Genomic DNA, 23,952 nt, shown 5'->3' on the forward strand with positions numbered 1-23,952 from the left:
AGTTAGGGGTGAAAAAGAATGCAATTTGCAATTTCTTCCCCATTCAAAGATTGGACGTGGCTGTAGAACAAGTAAAGATGTATCAGAGTGATTGGTAATTAGGGAAAGTTGTACCAAGTGGCAATCATTATGAACTGTCTTACTGCCTGACTAAGTAAATACAGATAAATACAGGGACTTCCACTTGTAGGCCTGGTGGATTCTTGCAGCTTCCCTTATTTTCTTATGTTCTTATGTTCTGTTATTCTTAAGTGATTTGGATTGACTGTCTTTGTAATTCAGATTGACTTAGAAGGCTGCCAACACCTTTTGAGGCTTGTGTGAGTTTAAAAAACTATTTGTAGTGGAATTAATTACTATCGGTGCATTGTTTGACTATGTTGGGCAAATTGTTTCCCGCTACAAGCTCATCTGACCAGAATAGCGATATCTTTATGAACTCTCAAACATAAACCAGATCTGAATAACAATGAGGCATAATTAGGTTACCTGTCATACCCTACGTGCCTTATTGAATACCCAATTAATTTCCTTTTTCTGGATCAGTAGATTATCATTATTTAACTTATTGTATTTCGTTATTAGTGTTTTCTTATAGGGACTTTCAGTGTGGTTTTTGTTTATTTCATCTTTTTACTGCTGTGCTTAAGCTTTTAAACGCCGTCCTGTAAAAAAAATTGTTTACATGAACTTACAGAAAAAAGTATTTAGGTAAAAGTGTTTTCTTAAGATGTCAAATTATTTTTAAGACTAATATAGATGTGTTTAAAAGTTGTAAGTGATTATGGGAAAAAACATCATGGAGTTATATAATGAAGGGAAACAATTTTTCTTTATCTATCTTCTTATTATACTTTATTAAGTTTAACTTATCTTATTTTATTTTATTTCTCATTTTTTTTTTCAACCACCACTTAACTTCTTCACTTATTCCTATTCTTTTTTATCGGAAGTTCGTCACACGTAAATTTCTCCCACGAATATTCTACACACAGCTTTCCCCAAAAATACATCCGCCTCGATAAATTATATTAGGTCAAGTTAGTTCAGTGGAATATTTCATGGGGTGAATTTATCAAGGGGGAAATTAAGTTAGGTGATACTTTCGTTGATGGGATTAACAATTATTTTCCTGTAATCACCACCTGTATCATTATCATCATCATCATCATCATCATCATCACTGTCACCACCATCATTATAGGGAATATGGCGGCAGTGTTATTTACATACATTTTATTAATTAATGTCTTCCCTATCAGTGTTGCAACGTGAAAAATGTGACGTTAATCCATGCAAGTTGGTCCCTTTATTTATTGCCATTTCGTTGAATTTTGCAGTGCGATTAAAGAACTGGATGAAAGAATAGATTGCAGAGTGAACGTTCCAGTGATTTAACTCGTTACCTAAAACTTATTGACTCATTTCGTCAAAGGAATTAAACAGTCACAACGCACAGCTCGTAAAAATAACTCACTGCACCGTAATATTAATAAATCCCCCTCCCCATTTTGTATCTTCTCTTTTAGAATATAACAGGCATCAGTGGACACAAAACTGTGAGTTTTAATTTTCCTTTGTGTCAAAAGAAACGCGTCTGGTAGTTTTATATCGTCTGAATATTCCCTGTCTTTCCAGAACCAATGAAATATATAACAAACAGATATAAAATCAAAATTAAAGTTTAGTTTTGCGTCGCGTTAGAAAAGAAACGCTGCCCTTCTTGCTATTTCTTTCTCTTTCAAAGCCACTGAAATACAACTCGCAAAAATGAAACACAAAACTCAAATATTTAATTCTCCTTCGCCTTGAGAGAAAGAACGCCGCTGATATTTCTAAGAGTTAAAACCCGAGGAGTGTTCCTGCCAGGCGCCCTCCAAGAATCGCAATGGATGTGCCCTTGAGTTAAAACGGATGCGACGTCTGCACGTTTTTGCTCGCGGGGAGACGTGCGCTGCTTGAAACATGGCCGCGCTAAAAAATATAGCTTCATTATCCCACGCAATTGCCCTTCCACGTTCCGCCTGTGACACAATCCCACCTTCGTCTCGTGTAAGATCCTTAGCATCTGCAATATTGGATCCTACAAGGTACACCGAGTCCCTTGTCATTATCCCTCACAACTGCATTTCCACGTTCGTCCTGTGACACCGCCGCGTCCTGAGATCCATAGCATTGACACTATTGGGTCTTACAGGAGCATTAAGTCCTGAGCATCTATACACACGGCCTGCCATTCATCTTGTTGGGAGGGGAGAGAACCCTAGCCCTTGTGAATGCTGCGTTTGGGTACATGATAGCGGGAGTCGTCTACGAGAGTGAGAGCTGCTGTGTATCTCATTTCACGTCACCCGAGGCTCCTAATTTGCTCGAAAATCTAAACTCCTTCGTCCTCAGCCTTCCAGAAACTCCCAGGACTCTTTTCAATGGCCCTTACATCTCATACGCAGCCTGGAGATAGTCTCAAAATTGTCTTAGATGGCTATGAAAACTATCAAAATCTTCCTAGAGTCCTCAGCACGTTTCTCAAGATGTTGGCTTAATTTTCTCAGTTCAACCTCTTTTCCCCACTGTGGCCAAGGTTCACATGCTCTAAGGTCATAAGGAAAGGCCTTAGCATGTTTTTTAGGGCCTTAGTGTATATGGCCATGTCTTCCCAGCAGCCGCACGAGCCATTCAGCGCATCCATTGGGCCTTTCACTCGCCTGCCGTCCTCCCCTCCCGTGGTTTCTCGGCCCCATATCACATATTCAGAACACTCACAGCCTTCCTGGAGCAGCCAAATGCCCTGGTTACTTATATACGGTTTTTTTTTTTTATCTCTCTCTCTCTCTCTCTCTCTCTCTCTCTCTCTCTCTCTCTCTCTCTCTCTCTCTCTCTCTCTCTCTCTCTCTCTCTCTCTCTCTCTCTCTCTCTCTCTCTCTCTCTCTCTCTCTCTCTCTCTCTCTCTCTCTCTCTCTCTCCTGGTCCTCCACGCTTCCCTTTTAGGTAATTCAGATTCATGAGGACACAAGCATCGTTTGTTTCTTTTTTCACTCTCTCTCTCTCTCTCTCTCTCTCTCTCTCTCTCTCTCTCTCTCTCTCTCTCTCTCTCTCTCTCTCTCTCTCTCTCTCTCTCTCTCTCATTTTTCCCCGTTTTCACAAATTTTCTCCACCTCTTATGATGATCGTCATTTTGAAGCCCCATTCAGAAGGCTTCGCTAGGCTGGCTTCGTTTATTGTTCTGCTGTGGATTATCCGTCTGGTGGCTCGATGGTTCCCGCCGTAACATCAACATATTCTATCGTTATTTAATCTTCCCCTCAGTCACATAAACATAAGATCACGTCATAAGCTGGCCTCGTTCATCCAAAGCCACGACATGTTTAAGTGCAGATAGGGAAGGGGGGAAAAAATAATAAGGTAATAAATATTCTGTCATGTATGTTACGTTCTTGTTAATTCACTATTTTTTTCTTTCTTTTTTTTTTAGTTTTGGTTTTCGTGGGTGTTTCTTTCGCTTCTCTCTTTCCTCTTTTTTTTTTTTTTCCAGGGGGATCAAGGTTGCTGGGATTCACAAGTCCTGCAAAAAATTTCAATACTAAGAGGATCAGAATTCTCTCTATATATTTTGCACGCTCTGTTTCCTCTAAATGTGTCGATTTTGAGTCATCCATCATGACATACATATGCATACACACGCTCTCTCTCTCTCTCTCTCTCTCTCTCTCTCTCTCTCTCTCTCTCTCTCTCTCTCTCTCTCTCTCTCTCTCTCTCTCTCTCTCTCTCTCTCTCTCTCTCTCATATGATGCATATGCAAACCTTTTCTTGTATACAGTTGCCTGTTTGTTTGAATAGATTTGTGTATATGGGAGTGTGGGCTTAGAGGGACGAACATACATACAAGCAGACAGACAGACGGAGAACGTGAAGTAAAGAAAACATAAATACACTGCGGTGGGAAGGAAAAAAAAACTCGTAACTCCACACGTGCAGTGAACCGGAAGTAATGTGTTTATGCACCGAAAGGAATATTTTGAAAAGACTGCTGGAATATTTTTTTTTCTCCCTTTCTCTCTCTCTCTCTCTCTTTCTCTCTCTCTCCCACCACACCACTAAGGACATTGCCGGCAGCTCTGAGTATTCCCCGCCACACACACACACACACACACACACACAAAAAAAAAAAAAAAAGCAACACCCAAATCTCAAAGGCTTCTTTCCTCCTTTTCCCTTCCTTTCACTCCCTGCTCTTTATCTCTTCCCTCTTGCCTCCTTCCTTCCGTCCCTCCCTCCCTCCTTCCCTCCCTCTCGGCGCTTAACACTAGGCTAACCAATTTCCCTGCTGCTAACAACACATGCCCCTCCTACTAAACACGAAAAAAAGCCATATACATGTTTAATGTCACTTGGCGGAGCATTCCCTTGATCGCGCCTCACTGCAGCACCACACCACACCACACCACACCACACCACACCACACCACACCATTACACCGCACGGAACACCACGGCTAGTATGCTCTGGTGAATGTCGCCACATAATACTGCACACACCGTATACTTCACTACACCAGCAGCAGTGTAATCAGCGCCACAACGCACACACCACCACCACACACCACCACCACCAGGCTGGGTCCACATTACAGCTCACTGCTTGACATCATTAACCTAACACGCCTTGCCTTCCCTCGCTGTTCCACATACCACATCACTTCCGACAGCAAGCCAGACTGCAGCACACACACACACACACACACACACACACACACACACACACACACACACACACACACACACACACACACACACACACACACGGGCGTCAAATGTACTAATCCACACAATACCTTTGTTTTGTTTTTCCTGTATTGATAAGCCAATTGATTGCATTTTAATAGTAATTCTTATTTTCATATGCTATACTGCTCGTAAATCCACACGCCTCGCCTCGGTTGGGTTCTAGAAAGTTGGATTTGCGGGAAAATGTAACTAATCATGTTGAATTCAGAGAAGCGCCCGGCGAGATGTCAAAACCAAGGCTTTTTCCGTGATTGGCTCCTGCTTTCTGTGTGTGTGTGTGTGTGTGTGTGTGTGTGTGTGTGTGTGTGTGTGTGTGTGTGTGTGTGTGTGTGTGTGTGTGTGTCAGTCAGTTCGTGCGCCATTTTAATTCTGCACTTTATGATAACAAGCTCCCTTTTTTTGTGCCCTCAAGTCATGTTGCGTGTTTTAACACGTTTGTACTGCAAGTTTTTTAATATCACACTCTTAAAATTGCCTCGAGTTGTTCAATTTAGGACATTAGTGCTTTCCTTTTCCAGCCTTTTGATGCATGAGCGATTACGTTTTTACTCTTTTTTTTCGTATGAATAAAAGTATTTTGTTATTTTCCAATTTTTTGACGTGTACACGAGAAGACTGCCTTCCTTTTACAGGTACATGTACTATTTTGCCTTTTCAGTTTTCTTCTGCCGCGTGTGAACACATGTATTGCTTTTCTCGTAATTACAAATAAACACGCTGCATTCTCTTTTCCAGGTTTCTGACACTTATATTATTATATTGCTCGTCTTTTTGTTACAAATCCACACTTTACATCCAGCCCTTAATTATCTACAGCGTTGTTGTGCACCGCGTTAATACACCCTTCACTTCAAGGCGTTTAGTGCCGAGGCTGAGGAGGGCAGGGATACTCAGCTTACTGGCAGGAGAGGAGAGGCCCTTGGGTGGGTACTTACCAGAGGAAACTAGAGTGAGGACGCACCACACCGCCCACGCCTGCACGCCCGTCATGGCTGGCTGGGGTACTGGGGTAGTGAACTGTGTTACGTGAGATCCTTAGACTTCCCTGGGCACCGCTAAGGTCAACGCCGCCCTGCAGTGTCTCACCGGACCCTGGGGACGTGTGGCACGGGATAACTCGCCTGAGACACCGGGGGAAAGAGTGCACAGTTTCCCGGCGACACTAGTAATATTTTTCACTGTTTTGTTTTGTGTTTCCGTGCTGTAAAAATCACCACCACTGCAAGTTGTCTGTTTGAAACGACTCTTAACACTATGGTCAGTAAAAGCGATTAATGATATATCAGTCGTGCTTATTTCCATACGGGGAGCTTCCTTCACACGCCATCACCATCATGACACCTCGAGGAGCCCCTGACAGGAGGAGGAGTGCCCGCTACAGGGGTCGCCAGGTGGCCGGGTGGTGGCGAGGAGAGGCAAAGAGAGGCACCGCTGCTCCGTCCGGTGTCTGACGCCCGACTGTCCCCGGCTGGGCTCTCGCGCCTCCTCCTCCTCCTCCTCCTCCTCCTCCTCCTCCTCCTCCTCCTTTTCGTAGTCTCCCTTTCCTCCTCTTTTACTCCCTTTCCTCTCGCTTCTCTTCCTTTACCCCTTTCTCCTCCTATTCTTTTGTGAATTTCATCTTCCTCCTTCTACACCAGCTCTTCTCTTACTCCTACGTACTTTTCATGTTTTCTCCTCCTCCTCCTTTCCTATTCTCTCTTCCCTCCTGTTTCATTCCTTTTCTTCTACGTTCTCTTCCTTTACCTCCCTTCTCGACCCTCCATGAATTCTAACCTTTTTTACCTATTTCAGCTCCTCCTCCTCCTCCTCCTCCTCCTGCTCCTCCTTCTCCTTCTCCTTCCCACGTACCTTCCACCACACCCCCTACCTACCCACTCCCCCACAGAGCCTTCACACCGGAAACAAGTCGCCAACGTGAAATTCCAATAAGTGGAAATATATGGGTAATGAAACCCCCGCCCAATGAAGCCTATTCCTGGATCCTTCCCTTAGGCCGCGGCGAGAAAGGAGGCGCATTACCGGGGGCTTCACGGCTCATTCCTGCTGTAGGCCTATCCTCGACCCTTGCCAGAGAGAGCAGTTAAAGTTTACTAAAATCGGGAAACATATTTCTTCTTTGCCTTTATCCCCTTCACCTCTGGCCTTTTTTGTGCCTTTTTTTTCTTTTTTGGGGGTTTTGTCGCTTTTACTTCTCCTCTTCATCTTTTTGTCCTTGCTACTCTTCTTTCCTCTTCATCTACACCTTTCTGTTCCTTTCCTTCCTCATCTTCATCCTTTTTCCTTTCCTAAACTCCTTTTCCTCCTCATTTACCACTGTCTTTTTTTTTTTGTTTGTCCCTCCTATTCCTCCTCTTTCTCTCAGTCTTCGTCTTCGTCTATCTTTTTCTCTTCCTTTCCCTCATCCTCCATCCCTGCCGTCCCTTTCTTCCTCATCTACCACTGTCTTTTTCTGTCCCTCCTACTCCTCCTTTTCCTTTCTTGTCTTCGTCTACCTCTTTCTCTTCCTTTCCCTCATCTGCTCCTCCATTCCTACCGTCCTTTTCCTCGTCATTTACCTCTTTCTTTCTCTTTCTTCCTTATCTTCATGCCTCTTCTTCGTACTCCTTCCTCCTCATGTTTCTCTTTAAATTCTATGCTTTTCCTCCTCCTTCACCACTGCCACCACCTTCATCACCACCACGCCCTCCTCCTCCTCCTCCTGCTCGTCCTTCTCCTCCTCCATCTGTCGCGTGGTGCCACAACTCAAATCACCCTTAAACTAATTGAATTTCACCGATCAAGAGTGGCACCGTCAGCGCCTTCGTCTGATTGCATTAACGGCACTGGGCACGGAGGAACTGACGCCGAGAGCCACCCCCGCCTGCGCCGCCCGCCTACCACCTGACGCACAAGTAGGCTCCGTCAGCAGAATGTGAGGATCTTCGTCAGGGTGTCTCGCGGGGCTTGATTTGATGGAGTATGCGTGTTTTATCGCCTCGCATGCACTCGTAGGTGGCAAAATATGTGTCCTTTCTTTCTTTCTCCTCCTAATGCGGTGAGTTAGTCTGAAAGCCTGGAAATCCTCGCGTTATGAAATTGTTGAGAGAGAGAGAGAGAGAGAGAGAGAGAGAGAGAGAGAGAGAGAGAGAGAGAGAGAGAGGGCGGGGAAAGGTGGGTGGGAGAATTCATGTGTATTTTTTTGTAGTAATGATGATAATGTTAAAAGAAGAGTAAGAAGTGTTTTATTAACAAAAGCTTCAGTAAAACAAAGGAAGAAAGACAAGCATAAAATAACAGGAAGAGAGGAAAAATATGCAGAAGAATAATGATAAGAAAAAAAATAATTAAAAGAAGCACTTGTCTTACACAGACGCATTCGCAACAAGAAAAGGAAGAAGAAACACAGAATAACAAGATTACGACGACGACAGTGATGGTGATGATAACGATGATGATGGTGAAGATGGAAAAGGAAGATTACCTTTAAACCACCCAGCCAACAAAGGAAGACAGAAACTAAACTAAACAAAAAGCAACACAAATCATTACAACAACATGTAAGCGAACGAACAAACTAATGAACGCAAGCAGCAACACCATTGATAGAAAAAAAAAAGAAAAACAATAACAAAAAAACGAATAAAAAAACAATCCTCATTAAAAATAACAAAAAAAAGGGAAAAATTATATAATCCTCATTCAAGCCACACATCCAGACTACAATCAAATTTATCGAAAAAAGGGAGCGGAAACAAACTAACAGCCTGATTGGAGTGCCAGTCGGCAAAAAGCAAACAAAAAGTACTGTCTGTTTGAATTGCGTGGAGGCTTACATCTGTTGACTGTGCTTGACTGCGGGCCATCTCTCTCTCTCTCTCTCTCTCTCTCTCTCTCTCTCTCTCTCTCTCTCTCTCTCTCTCTCTCTCTCTCTCTCTCTCTCTCTCTCTCTCTCTCTCTCTCTCTCTCTCTCTCTCTCTCTCTCTCTCTCTCTCTCTCTCGTATGACTGTGCTTTTGAAAGAGAAATATATAGACAGATACATTGTCAGAGGACACACACACACACACACACACACACACACACACACACACACACACACACACACACACACACACACACACACACACACACACACACACACACATATATACACACACACACACACTAAGTCACTGCACCACCACTGCTCCTGCATTCTATCAACTATAACTTGATGAAGTGGGATTCTATACATCTCCCGACTACTGCTGGAGTTGTTGGAGACTTACACAATCAAAGAGAGGCGAACATAGCAAGAGAGAAGGTGTTCACATGAAGAAAGCAAGGTAAATGACTGGTATCAGCTGGCTTTAGCAGACGACAGAGCTGTCAAACCACAGAGGTAAACATTGTTGTTCAGTGTTTCACTACCATGGCATCTCTTTCCTTGCCTAACATAGAAGAATTAGTGAAGGAGAAGGTGGAGGAGGGGATAAAAGACATAACTGTGGATGTCAAAGGTAGAGAAACCAGAGAAGCTAGTAAACTAACTAAGGAAATAACAGAAAAGCTTGTTCCCGAGCTTGCTAAGATCATAGCAGTGTCCGTATCCTCGGCCGTGACTACAGCTTTCAAGGAAGTGGCTAGTGAGTTAGCAAAAATGTTTGATACCTCACAAAAACAGGCTCTACTAAATAGATATGAGACAGATAAGCTTGAACAATACCAACGAAAGGATAATCTATGCATCTACGGCTTGGAAGAAGAAAATGAAGAAACAGAGGATGTAGTCGAAGCCAAAGTCATTGAACTGGCAGCAGATATGGGGGTGACTCTTGTATCTGACAACATCTCTGTTGCTCACCGACTCGGGAAACCTCAAGCATCTAATAGAAGCAGACCGGTAATTGTAAGGTTCTGCCATAGGAAGAAAAGAAATGAAATGCTGAAGAAAAGAGCTGAACTTAAAAAGAAACAGAGGAAAGTATTCGTGAATGAAGATCTTACACCCATGCGAGTTGCAATGTTCAAGATTGTCAAGGAGCAGCCAAATGTGAAAAGTGTTACCACTAGGGATGGTAAAATACTTGTGTGGCTCACAGATAAAAACAGGCCAGTTGAAATTCATACACCAGATGATTTGTTCAAAACAGGTATATTACAGCCTGATTGGAAAAGGCTGAAACTTGACAACATGATTAATAAGACCCTAAGTAACAACGCATAGGACAAATATGGAGCACAGACAAAAGCTAAAATTCAAACAACTGTCTCCCATACTAAATCTATTACTAATCTTAATAATATTTCAAAACTCTCTTTACTAACACTAAATGTCAATGGATTGAAAGGAAAGTTAACCACAACGGAATTCAAGGACTTGTGTGTTATGTATGATGTATTATGTATAAGTGAAACAAAATGTGATGATGTCGATATGATAAATATTGTTCCCAGTATGAAAAACCTTGGATTTGATATAGTATTCAAAAACAGACATGAACTCAGTAGATATAAATCAGGGGGTTTAGTGCTTGCTATTAAAAGGGATATTAAGCTGAAGTGGAAGACTATTAAGACTGAGGGTAAGGCTTTCATATCTATTTTAATAGATAAAAGAAGTTTAAGGTTAGATAAGGATTTGATTATCAGTGTGGTATACATTCCCCCAGTTAATTCTAGATATGCAAGTGTGGAATACTTTGAAGAAATTGATAATTTTCTTTGGATTATACAAGTGATGATTACTCACATTTATTATGTGGAGATTTTAACTCACATACTGGAACTCTGTTGGATTATGTTTTGCCAGATGTACTTCATGATGATGATGATGATGATGATGATGATGATGATGATGATGTTGATGATGATGGTAATGGTGATCTATTTGAGGTACAAAACATACTTAAAGCAATGGGAGTGGATGTAACAAGGTATAACCAAGATGTAACACAGGATAGGAATTCTTATGGGAGAAATTTGGTGACAATATGTTGTAATAATAAGGTATGTATTTTCAATGGTAGAGTAGATAGAGATCTCAGAGTGGGGAGACCCACAACTACACATGGCACTCTTGTGGATTATGTTATAGGTTCACCAACATTGTTAAAAGATGTAAATGAATTTAGAGTGCTAGACTATGACCCATTGTATTCAGATATTCATTGTGGTATTCATGTACAGCTTAAAGTAAATATTGAGTATGCAATTATTAACAATGCCAATATAGCACCTGTGAGTAACTATAATCAACCAAGTAAGTGGAGAGCATCTAAGGAAGAGGATTATATAGCAGAAATTGATGAAAATCAGGTAAAAGAGTTAATAGAGCAGATGGATTCTATGGACATTGAAGATGTAAGTACTAGAATAAAGAATATTTTATTAGGAGCAGCTGTAAAGGTTTTTCCACCAAAGAAAAAGAAAAATTATGTTAAGCAAAGTAATAATGCAAGTTTATCTGGATATGATAATATTTGTTGGTATACAAGGAAAGCATACCATAAAGCTAGACATAAATATAATCTGAGGAGGAGTGAGGATAATAAGAAAGATATGATAGAAAAAAGCAAGAAGTACAAAGCTGAACTGAAAAGAGTACACAATAAGGAAAAAGAAAATATGTTGATTAAGTTAAAAGCAAACAGAAATAAAGATCCAAAAACATATTGGAAAATATTAAAGGAAAATGATGGAAATAAAAGCAAAACTACACTTACACTTGCAGATTTTCATCAACACTTTAAGAATCTATCAGAGGAAATTAGTGAAAGTGATAAGCATTTAAGTGAACTAGAAAGTGCTACAATTGAATCTGGGGAAGAGGAAACACTGAATGAGCCCATTACAGAACATGAAGTGTTGAAAGCTATTAGAAAACTAAAGAATGACAAGGCACCTGGATATGATGATATTGTTAATGAATATATATTAAAAGTACAAAAAATATGCTTAATTTGTATGTTAAATTTTTTAATAGGATTTTGGATACAGGATATTTACCTAAAGAATGGTTGATAGGGGTTATTGTCCCATTGTATAAGAATAAAGGTGATGTTGATGACCCACACAATTATAGGGGTATAACTTTGTTAAGTTGCTTAGGTAAGGTATTCACATCTGTGCTAAATGACAGGTTAACTTCTTATTCTGATAGTCATAATATTATAAAAGAAAATCAAGCTGGATTTAGGCAAGGTTATTATAGTACACACACACACACACACACACACACACAGCAACTGGCTAAATGACTGATCGCATGCATGACTAACTGACTGGCTGACTAACTAACTGGCTGAATGACTAACACACACACACACACACACACACACACACACACACACACACACACACACACACACACACACACACACACACACACACATACACACACACAGATGACGCTTACGTGTGCATTTGTGTTTATGCCTTTACGTTCATGCATAAATGCGCTTAAAACTACGTGCACACAGGCAAATGTTCATAATGTTCATAATGGTATCCGGAAGATCGCTCCGTTCGACCATAACAACATTTACACTCCATTTTCACTCCTAAACGACGGCGCACTATGACCCCGTTGCTGCGGCGTTCTGAAAATCAATCATTGTTTTATTTCTTCTTGAATAAAAGTCACCTGAACTTTTTTTTTTACGCGTGAAGATTAAAAGAAGCTTAACCAAATCCCGGTCTTAGTGTTACAGTAAACTTGAGGAAAACACCATCTGGTCCTGTTCCCGTCTTAAGCTCAAAGAACACCGGTACTTTTAGGCGTCTAGTTTTCAAACCGACGCTTTAGAATTAAGAAAACTCCGGATCTCGTTGTCATCGTTGTATTAAATTTTCAGAAAGCACTGTCTGGTTCCGGTCTCGTCTCAACATTGAACTAAAAGAACATCTCCCTTTTAGACTCTGGATAGCAGACAGTCACTTCTTTTTTTCTTTTTACCCCGTTCCCTTCGCTACTATAAACTTAAACACCATCTGGCGTCTTTCTCATCTTAAGCTAAAAAAGAACAGCTCGCTTTTTAAGGCTTAGATATCAGACAGTCCCTTTAGGAAATATACTTATCTATTTCCACTTAAACTCAAACTACAACGAATCTTATCACCGTATTAAACCTTTGCACTGCTGCTGACATATCCTGCTTTAATCACAAACACTTTGAGATATTCCTTTGTGTTCAGTAGCCATATCTAGACATCATACTGGCTAGACATTGAAAAATTTATGAAAATGGTTCTCTTTTCTTTCTTATGGTACTTGAAGAGATTTTACATAGCGATTTTTGGTGCTGGGAATTTTTATGTATGGCAGTGAAAAGGTTAATAAACTAGACAGTAAACTAGATATGCTAAAAAAAAAAAAAAAATGCTGTTTGACATCATTCTCATCTTAACAAGTCTTAAGTTTGAGATGATAGACTTGCTTCTTCCTCCTTTTCTTTTCTTTTTTAGGTCAAATTTTATCCATGTAACAACAAAGTAAACGGTAAACTAAACAATGTACTTCAAGACCTATTTGACCTCGCTCTCATATCAACAAGTTTTTTTTTTTAAGTGTTAGACGAATGGCAGCTCCTCCTTTCTTCTTTTGCAGCTAACGGTTCTTTTTCTAGGCAAATAATCGCTTCTTTTTATTGTCCTTTTGTCCCCCAAGAGGCTGCGCGGGCTGGGCTGGCGAGTGGAGCGGGGTGGCGGCGTGGAGGCTCTCGCTGTGTATTACGTAATGGTTCCTGGTGCTTCTGCTTGTCATTATCGTGTTAATTAGTTGCGTTTCGTTGGCCATGCATAGTGAATGTTCGTGTTGATGGGAGGCACAGAGAGAGAGGGAGAGGGGTAGAGGGAGGGAGTAGGGAAAAGCGGCGATAGCAAGGATGGTTGTTGTTAGGATTGGTGGTGGTGTTGCTGTTCTTGCTTGCTGTTGTTGCTATTGTTGTTATTACTGCTATTCTTATTGTCATTATTGTTTCAGTGTTATTATTGTTGTTGTTTTTGTTGCTATCATTGTTTTCACTGATTTTTTATACATTTGACTGTAATATTCATAGTAGTAGTAGTAGTAGTAGTAGTAGTAGTAGTAGTAGTAGTAGTAGTAGTAGTAGTAGTAGTTGTTGTTGTTGTTGTTGTTGTTGTTGTAATTCTTGTTTTTGTTGCTGTAATAGACAAAGGAGGAACAAAGAGGGAAAAACCTTCTTACCGCGCCCGTGACAACCCACACTAAAGAAATATTTGTTTAGATTCCCAGCACAAAGCTCGCCACAAGTTCCTTTTTAAAAACCAAACGAAGAGCGAAGCACCAAACAGACTCGCAGTTCTTTTCCCTCGTACATTCGTAAATTGGACGGTAGTTACGCGAGCGGAAGCTTTCGGAAATTACTCTATCATTAAAAAAAAGACCAGGGAAAAGTAGCAGGTAATTACTGGCCAATTAGCTCAACCTCTCTGTAGTCGGTAAATCTTCATGGCTATTTAAGAGACAGCAAGTGAACTATCTCAAATACCATTCGCTAATTAGGGGCACGCTAGACTCTTTACACGAAAATTCCCTCTTTTTTTCTGTATCTTGCGTGAAATTCCCTTCTTTTTCATCTCTATTTATGCAGACGAATGGAACAGACGCCTCAAAGAGAAAATACGCCCTTACACACTATATATGAAATTGTATAAATGGAAAACTAAATTCCATTATCACAAAATCAATGTACTTATTTACACAGATGAATATTAGCAAGGAGTTTAAGAAGATACACCATATATGCTGATACATAAAATTACATAACTGGAAAGAGAAAATTTGATATCAAGCTATCATTATTTCTCTAAGTACAAGTTAAAGAGAAAACAACTTCATTACCAGACTACTATTGTATTTATCGAAACCTCTTGTCGGTTACTTATGCATGTGAGGAGAAGCACGCACCATAAAGAAAAGAAGAAAAAAAAACATTTGAGTAAAAACAAGCTGTGAATGTAAAGAAAGAGTTCGTTATCAAACTCTTTATTTATTTATCAAAGCTTCTGTTGTTATACATGCATGTCAACATAAACACAAACCGAATTAAACTCAAGAAAAAAAAAATCTACAGGAACAAAAGAACTGAGAATTAAGAGAAAAGTTTCATAATCAAATTACTAATGTATTTATTGAAACTTCTGTGAATTATTTATGCATGCAAAGATAAGCAAGCGCCTTAAGAAAAATAAGTAAATAAATAAACATCTGTTTGAACCAACGAGCCGTGAATGGGGAGAAAAACTTCATTATCAAACTACCTAATTTATTCCTCGCTCCAGCAGCACCAGCACCAGCAGCAGCAGCCCGTCAAGCTATTTAATTACTCACAACTTTAGCCACTTTCCTGTGTATGACATCTTGAGATTGTTCCCCTATTGTGTTCCTTGACTTTCGCGAAAACTTCGATATAAAGTTGTGCAACGGCTCCACCAGGGAGGGAGGGAGGGAGGGAGGGAGGAAGGGAGAGGCCGTGAAGAGTAACACAATCAACTCGCTGGGAGACAAACGTAGCCGTCAGCTCCAGCAGGCAAGGCATCAGCTGAGGTATTGATGTGACATTGCGTGGCGGGCTGATTCCGTTTTCTTTTTAAATTTAAGGGGACACCACTTCAATTTATACAGGTTTTCTGTGTCGCCGCCTACGGACAGTCTCTCTCTCTCTCTCCTCTCTCTCTCTCTCTCTCTCTCTCTCTCTCTCTCTCTCTCTCTCTCTCTCTCTCTCTCTCTCTATGAATTATATTTTTGCTTTCCTTTCTTATTTTGGTTACTTTTTGCTTTAATTTTTACCAATTTTCTTCTTTCATATATTTCCGTGTCGTGTGAATCAGATTACTCTCTCTCTCTCTCTCTCTCTCTCTCTCTCTCTCTCTCTCTCTCTCTCTCTCTCTCTCTCTCTCTCTCTCTCTCTCTCTCTCTCTCTCTCTCTCTCTCTCTCTCTCTCATAATCCAAACACGTCCTCGTATATCGCCCTCCCCAGAAAGTTTAAAGTAGCTCGTAATTAGCAAGTTATAACAAAAACAGCCCATTTATTTTTCCACGGATTTTTATAAATAACTTTTTGACTCTGATTTATTGGGACTGATCCGTCTTCACCCGTTTTCTTTATCGTGGCTTTTTTCTCGTGTTTTTTTCAGCTGTTTTCTTTTCTTTTCGTTCATAGTTGTACCCACCTTTAGGTCAGCAGCGTTCCTTTCATTTGTAATTCTTCATAATCTTAAACTTTTCACTTGGCTCTAAATTATTTATAACCTGAACTTTGTGTCTGTCCGTCTCTCTCTCTCTCTCTCTCTCTCTCTCTCTCTCTCTCTCTCTCTCTCTCTCTCTCTCTCTCTCTCTCATCTGCCTGTAAACTTAAAGGAATATTACAGAATTTTCTACGATTTCGTGTTAACTTTGAAACTCTCTCTCTCTCTCTCTCTCTCTCTCTCTCCTCTCTCTCTCTCTCTCTCTCATCTCTCTCTCTCTCTCCTCTCTCTCTCTCTCTCTCTCTGTCGTCAGTCCTTCCACTCACTTCTAATCACTTTCTTTTATCCTATACTTCTTCCGCTCCTTTTTTTCACTCTTACATCATCCACTCCGGTGCAGTTCTTCATTTTTACACTCAATCCCTCCGAACTTTTACTCATTCCTGACTTTCAGTTCTTAAATACTCTTGAATGAGCTTATTCTTACCTCTGCACGCACTTATTTAATCACTGGAGAGAGAGAGAGAGAGAGAGAGAGAGAGAGAGAGAGAGAGAGAGAGAGAGAGAGAGAGAGGTGTGGTAAGGAAACTCAAGATGAAACAAGAGTATTATTATCTGTCATTGAAGCGTTAGAGAATTTTTAAAGTATTCATGTTTTATATACTTTTACCTTCACCTGTTTTATTCCTACGTTTTCTGTTCAACCTTGCCGTCTTTTCCATTCATTTGTTTCATCCATATCCAAGGGGAAATATGAGAATCTGAAAGCACTACTGTCTAATTTCCTGTAGGTGATATGTAACAGGATATTGAGCATTCCTTCCTCAGATTCTGCCCCGAGCATTCTTTTCACTCTTCTGGTTCACCCACGCTAGAGACTTCAGAAAACTATAACTTTTGTCCATAATTCTTTTAGTGACGTGTTGAAGAGAGAGAGAGAGAGAGAGAGAGAGAGAGAGAGAGAGAGAGAGAGAGAGAGAGACTATGTGTTCTCTTCCTCATAGAGACTCATCATTGGCCTTTTGTCAGTCTGTGTCCTTAGTAACCCCAATCCCTTTTGACCTTTTTTCTCATCCCTCACGTCACCCTCGTCCTTTCCTGATGCGGACAAACGTGAAAAGTTGAACGACGTGACGAGACGAAGAGGTGGAGATGAAGGAACGTGTTTGTGGATGCGTGTGTGTCTCTCTCTCTTCCTCTGCCTCTCTCTTTCTCTCCCTCTCTCTTTCTCTCTCTCTCTCTCTAGGCACTTCCATCCTTGCAGAGAAAAAAAAAAAATCTTCACTGGGCCTCCATCTTTAAGTCCTCATCACTCACTCATCTTAATTCCCTCACACCAGTCACTCTCATAAAATTCCTCATCAGTCATTCACCTTAAAAGTTCTCACATCTCCTCCTCCTCCTGCTGCTTCTTTTTCTCCCGGGCGATTTTCCTTCTTTTTCCACGTTTTTCTCTTCTCTTTCTCCCGCCCACACACGCCCTCCCACGCCCTTCCAAAACCTTTCCTTTCACTCAGTAGCGAAAGAAAGCTGCGTGAAACATTACGAAAATACATTAGGTTACTCATGAAATCTTTAGCGTATTTTCTTGGTCTTTTTGGAAGGATTTATTTAATTTAGCATGTAATGTATTTAGACGTTCTCTTGTCTCTCCGTTTGCGCACACACACACACACACACACACACACACACACACACACACACACACACACACACACACACACAGAGAGAGAGAGAGAGAGAGAGAGAGAGAGAGAGAGAGAGAGAGAGAGAGAGAGAGAGAGAAAGAGAGAGAGACACACACACGGTTACAAAATGCAAACATGGACACGAGAGAAACTTATTGTGTATTAGAGAAGCAGTTTCATGTGTTTACTTTGACTTTTCTAACAGTTCACGCACCTGCAGAAGTTGCACACACACACACACACACACACACACACACACACACACACACACACACACACACACACACACACACACACAGAGAGAGAGAAGAGATGAAGGGTTGCGAGATATTGAAAGCAATCGTCACGAGGAAGGGAAAGGCAATGTTTTGTGAGAGGAAGGAAAAGTGCAAAGTTGAGACGAAAAACAAAAGCTGCGAGGAATTTACGGCATTTGTTTGCATCACCCGGGATCGATAAGGCGGAACGGAAGATTACACCTCGATTGCGAAGTTTGATTAAGGAAATGCAAAGGTGTGATGTGACCTGCCTTCATTCTCAACCCTTTATTGGAAGAGGCGGGAGAAAAAAATTACGAAGGATAAAGAAAGGAAAGAGGATGATACCATGCAAGAACAATAGAAGATTATGAAGAACTAACTAAGGAAAAAGGAAGATACAAAGGGAAAATAAATGAAGAAAAGTATGAAGGGCAAAATGATAAACAAGAGAGGAAAGAATATACTGAGGAAAACAGAACAAATAAATTGGGAAGAGTAGACAAAAGAGGAAAGAAAAAAAAGGAAAAACAGAAGGAAACTAGGAGGACAAGCCAAGGAGGAAGAGAGAAACGAAGGAAAACATAAGGAAACTAGAAAGAACAAACAAAAAAAAAGGGAATATAAGAAGGAAAAAATTATTAAGACCAAACAAAAGAAGAAAGAAGAAGAAGAACAGGAGGAAACTATGGAGAAAAGAAAAAAAGACAGGGAGACAAGGAAACTAAGAACAATAACAAAAGAGGAACCAAGGTGCCAAGGGAAAAAAAAAAAGAGAAATAAAACAACGAAAAGCAAAAAAATAGTAGGATAAAACAAGAAGGTGGCGAGAAAAATAAATAAGATGAAGAAAGAAAGACAGCAAGACCAAAACAAGACAGTAAGAAGGAAATTAAATGTATGGCTTGTGTTTACATGTGGGAGTGTTGCGAGAGAAAGCAAGCAAATTACAGATGATGGAGTATTTGATGAAACATAGAAGATTAATCAAAGACGGAAAAGTGCAAAGTTTCCACGCAGGACAAAAGAAGATTTTTAAACTTGTTGCACTTGTTAGCGTCAGAAACTGTCGAAGAGAAGGCGGAAAATTGCAGGTCTCTGGGGCGGAATAAAATATAAACAAAGAAAAAAAAATAATGCTCAAATAAACGGCGCCCTTAAATGTTAGATGAAAAGTTAAATTATAGACGATAAATGTTTAGGTTCTTGTGTTTATTCGTAATTACGTGTCAGAAACCATCAAAGGAGGCGACCGGGAAATTATCACGAAATACGTTTAAACCCAAAATTCAAATGTGGCAAAATGGGAGGAAATAGTTACGAAAATTAGAGAAAAAACACACTGCCTCAGAGAGAGAGAGAGAGAGAGAGAGAGAGAGAGAGAGAGAGAGAGAGAGAGAGAGAGAGAGAGAGAGAGGGGAGGGAGGGAGAGAGAGAGAGAGAGAGAATATTTGGAGAACGAGCACTCAAAAGACATCAATTAAGTGAGAGTGTTCAAAGCGAAAAGAAAAGCTGAATAGGAAGAAAAGAAAAAAAAAAAGGTGGAGAAGAAGGGAATGAAAAATCCAGAGTTAGGGGGAGTTTTTCCTCTCTTTCTCTCGTCTCTTTCTTACCTGAATAAAAGGAAACAAATACGTATATACAAAAAAAGATTAAAAATATTAAAGAAAGGAAGACACAGACGAACAAAGACACAGACATACAGACAGACTGCAACAGAACGGCGGCAGTTTGAGATGATGGACGGACGAAGAGACAGAGAGAGAGAGTAATAGAGGAAGAGAGTAATAAAGAGTAAGAAAGAATGGATGAGAGACAAGGGGGAAAAAGTGGAAAAAGAATAACAAGGGAGAATAAATGGAATATATATATTTCATGGTTTCCCGGGTCGTTTAGCTCTCCTCCTCCTCCTCCTCCTCCTCCTCCTCCTCCTCCTCCTCCTCCTCCTCCTCCTCCTGATAAACAACAGCAGGGCAGCGACAATCTAGTGAGATCACTTTGAGCTTAACCAAAATCTCTCACCCTTCATAAAGACTCTCTCTCTCTCTCTCTCTCTCTCTCTCTCTCTCTCTCTCTCTCTCTCTCTCTCTCTCTCTCTCCTCTCTCTCTCTCTCTCTCTCTCTCTCTCCTCTCTCTCTCTCTCTCTCTCTCTCTCTCTCTCTCTCTCTTCATTGTGTCTGATTAGCACCGCAACACGAAGCAATGTTGTGCCAATGAAAGCGAAACAGAAGCAGTGAAGCACCAGAGTCTGCTGATTTTCCCGAGTCCCACCCCTTCCCCCCAGTCATGTTGTCACTTGGCGGAACAAGGCGCCCTGGAGTGACAGGTGCAAGGACGATCATTTCATCACGGAACGGCTAAAATAAACCCTTCCAATTGGCGTGATATAAATTAACCTTTGTGTCATCAGTTTTTGCAAGATAAACAAGTCAGTCGTGTTTGTCGTCGTGTGTTTGTCGTTTTCTCAATTGTTCTTTAGTTTTTAAGTGTTTTGTCTCGTGTGTTGTGTTAATTGCAGTGTTCCTTCCGAGTTCTGCAATGGATAATCTCTCTTTCGTGTTTATTATTTTTCTCACTTTCACGTCCCTCCAGCTGGCAATATATCCAAGGATGGGGTGCTTAAAGAGGATGCTTCTCTCTCTCTTTTTCTATTCCTTTTTCCACACTGTTAGTAAAGTTATGTGGAATTAAATAGTCTGTTTTGGCAGGTAACCTCATTTATAACCTCTATAAATTTCCATTCATGTTCTTGTTTTCTAGTATTACTTATCAACGCCTTCTCCTCTTCCTCCACCTCATCCTACTACTACTACTACTACTACTACTACTACTGCTACTACTACTACTATTTCTACCACCAACACCACCACAATCACCACAACCAACACCACCACTACTACTACCGCTACCCCTCCCAATTAATTACTGTTCCTCTACCTCACCTTTTACCTTTACCTTTACCACCACCACCACCACCACCACCACCGTTCCTTAAAAAATCCTACGTAGAAGTTCCTACCGAAAGATTTCAGAGGACGAGCCGAGCAGTGCAAGATCAAACGAGTCACGTACGTCCTCAGGAAACTCGACTCCTCCCAGCCAGGTTCCCTTCACCGCGGGCCCAGGTCAAGTCACCCTGAAAATAAAGACAATTCAGTACCTCGCAGTTCCCTCGTAGACTCCCCTCTGGATGGTTCGTGGGGAGGATAAGAGTAGAATATTTTGGTGACCAGAAGTTTTTGGGATGCGTGTCTTGATATGTGACTTGTTGATTTGTTTTCTCATTCTTGTTTCGTGATTTTTTTTCTCTCCGTGTCTTTCGTTATCGTTCAAAATCAAGCTTAAGTAACAAATAAGATGGTTCATTTTTTTTTTTTTTTTTTTTGCGTGTTTTAATTCGTGACTTGTTCCTCATTCGTGTTTCGTAATTTCGTTAGTCGTTCAAAAGGCAGCAAAGTAAAGATAACGCTCTCTCCTTTCATGTTGTTCTTTTAACGTGTGTGAGTTCGTGACTTGTTTCTGATTCGTGACTCTTGTAATTGTTGAGCTTCTCTTTCTCATTGTTTCAAAATGGAGCAACGTAACAAATGAGACGATAGGAAACGCTCTCATTTAAACTGTTTCTCTCTCTCTCTCTCTCTCTCTCTCTCTCTCCTCTCTCTCTCTCTCTCTCTCTCTCTCTCTCTCTCCTCTCTCTCTCTCTCTCTCTCTCTCTCTCTCTCTCTCTCTCTCTCTCTTCTCCTCTCTCTCTCTCTCTCTCTCTCTCTCTCTCTCTCTCTCTCTCTCCTCTCTCTCTCTCTCTCTCTCTCTCTCTCCTCTTCTCTCTCTCTCTCTCTCTCTCTCTCTCTCTCTCTCTCTCTCTCCTCGTTACAGTACCCATCAATTAACCACTCACCTGTCACCGCCTCACCCTTTACCTGAACGGACCCCAATACATCGCCGCCGCCACACACCACCACCACCACCACCACCACCACCCCATCCTTGCCCGTCCCTTACCCCTCCACCGCAACACGTCCCTCTCGTCCCCACACCACTTACTAACACGGCCACCTCACCCCAAACATGCCCCTTTTGACCTCGTGTCCCATCTTGTACGTCCCTGAACCCTACCACAATGTTCTTTTCCTCCCATCACCCCAATTCGCTGCTGACCTATTTCTCTCCCTCCTCCTCCTCCTCCTCGTCTCCGTCGCTGCAAGAGTCTGAAGTTGTTGAGAAATTGCTAAACCTGGAGGTGAATCGGTGAACTGCACTCAATGGCCTCCCACTGTAACCTGACAAAGAGTTCCCTACAATACCTCTGCTCAATAATCAATCCTCCTTCTCAATAATTCCAATCCTCCACCGGGAACAGAGGAAGAAGGGCTCCATGGGCCATCCTCAAGCCCTCCCTTCTGTACCACCGCAGCCAAGCCTCCTCCCTCCTGAAGGACTCCCGACCGCTGCGTCTTTCCTAGGGTTACTCTTCCAGCCCTGCGTCCGCGGGCCCCAACTGGCATTACGGAGTTTTATGCATCCATCACGTCCCGGTGTCTCTCAGGGCCTCTAGGTTTGCTATTCTTGAGAGGCTCCTGTTATGTGTTTCACTTTTCTGCACGTGTGAGCCACAACATCCTGCGCCTTAATGTTGGCAGTCCCTCACAGCCCCACAACAACTCCCAACAGCCCCACAGCAGTCTCCCTCAGCCTCCAACAGCCTCCCTCAGACACCCTTAGCCTCCCACAGCGAGTGTCGTTAAGGCGGTCTGCTTCAAGGCGATATTTGTGACTTCCCAATCAAAAACTTTGCTTTGTACCTCATCGAAGTGGAGCTCCCCCCATCCCCTTCCCCATCCTAACACCCCTCTCAGTAGTGCCTCGTGGGGTTCCATGCGTGGGGCGGTGCAGTAAGAGTCTTGTAGATCAGCTCCTCCCGCACCCACAGGCACTCCAGGCCCCGCAGACTGTCCAATCACCAGGAAATGTTTCCTGGTAAGCTGCCCGTCACTGAAATATTACCATCAGCAAAGTTTCCAGTTTTCTTCTTTTTTACGATGCAAAATCCTGGATCGCTTAAACTCATGAATATTCCTGGGCATTTATTACCGGCCACCGCGGGTCTGGCCTGCTTTGTCCTGCCCTGTCCTGGGCACCCCCCCCCCTCCTCGCCACTTAGGAAGGGGAAACTAAAACAACTGTTAGTGAACGGAACCTCAAGAGCTGTCCGGAACATGACGTGAACTCTATTTGTGGCTTGAGAAAGGAAGAGACGTCCCCTTTCCGCACCACCACACTCGCCCCTGCCTCCCCACACCTCCCCTTCATGCCCCCACCACGACACCCACCCCCGCCACGGCCAGCAGGGGGCGTCACGCTCGCCACTCTGAAACTGAAGGAAACAAATGGATGTGTGGCTCTCATAGTACGCATTGTTTGTATTTCGTCTGTTTTTCCTTTGTGTTTTGTCCGCCAGTGTGTTTTATTTGCTGGTATTATTGTTTGTACTTGATCTTTTTTTTTTTCTTTTTAGGCACCTGTTGTTTGTTTCCCTTTGATTTTTTTTTTTTTTGTAAAGTTTGCCGTCAATTAATGCACTGCAGTATGGACTCGACTGTTTCCTCCCCCTTCCCTTCCCTTCCCTTCCCTTCCCTTCCCTTCCCTTCTCCATTTCTTTATCTGCCTTCCCTTCTGCCTTTACCTTTCCGTCTTTATTTAACCTTTTTTTTTGCATCCCTTTCCCTTCCTCCTTTCCTGCTCTGCCCTTCTCTTCCCTTCCTCTCTCCTCCCTTCCCTTCCCTCGTTCTCCTTTGCCTTCCCTTCCACAGTTAACCTTCAATTCCTTTCTCAACCCTTCACTTTCTCTTCGCATCCCTTTCCCTTCCCTGTCCTGTCTTCTCTCCCTTCCCTCTCAACCCCTCTCCCTCTCCCCGCCCTTTCCTCTCCCTTCTCTTCTCTTCCTGCATCTCCAAGGCAAGTGAGAAGGCCATTACAATGAGACTTGCATCCCCACCCCACACTGCCAGGATACCCACCGCCCCTTCCCCCACCGTCCCCCTTACCCCTCGACCCGAC

The 23,952-nt window shown here is 42.0% G+C and overlaps 1 protein-coding gene across 26 annotated transcripts in view; it reads left to right on the plus strand.

Annotated features, from left to right (window-relative positions):
• The window catches only part of LOC135089708 (uncharacterized), a 227,498-nt gene that overhangs the window by 150,610 nt on the left and 52,936 nt on the right, over positions 1–23,952 (plus strand). For 2 of the 26 annotated variants that reach the window (XM_063985643.1, XM_063985660.1), the window contains exon 5: positions 5,601–6,258. The exons of 21 other annotated variants lie outside the window; for them this stretch is intronic. In XM_063985643.1, coding sequence (XP_063841713.1) covers positions 5,601–5,647 — 47 coding nt within the window. In that variant the 3' untranslated portion in view covers positions 5,648–6,258. Of the gene's footprint in view, positions 1–5,600; positions 6,260–23,952 lie in introns of those variants that run through there. 3 more of the 26 variants (XM_063985652.1, XM_063985659.1, XM_063985661.1) reach the window with 3 other exon arrangements.

This window comes from Scylla paramamosain, chromosome 33 (assembly GCF_035594125.1).
Source record: "Scylla paramamosain isolate STU-SP2022 chromosome 33, ASM3559412v1, whole genome shotgun sequence".
Lineage (NCBI taxonomy): Eukaryota > Metazoa > Arthropoda > Malacostraca > Decapoda > Portunidae > Scylla > Scylla paramamosain.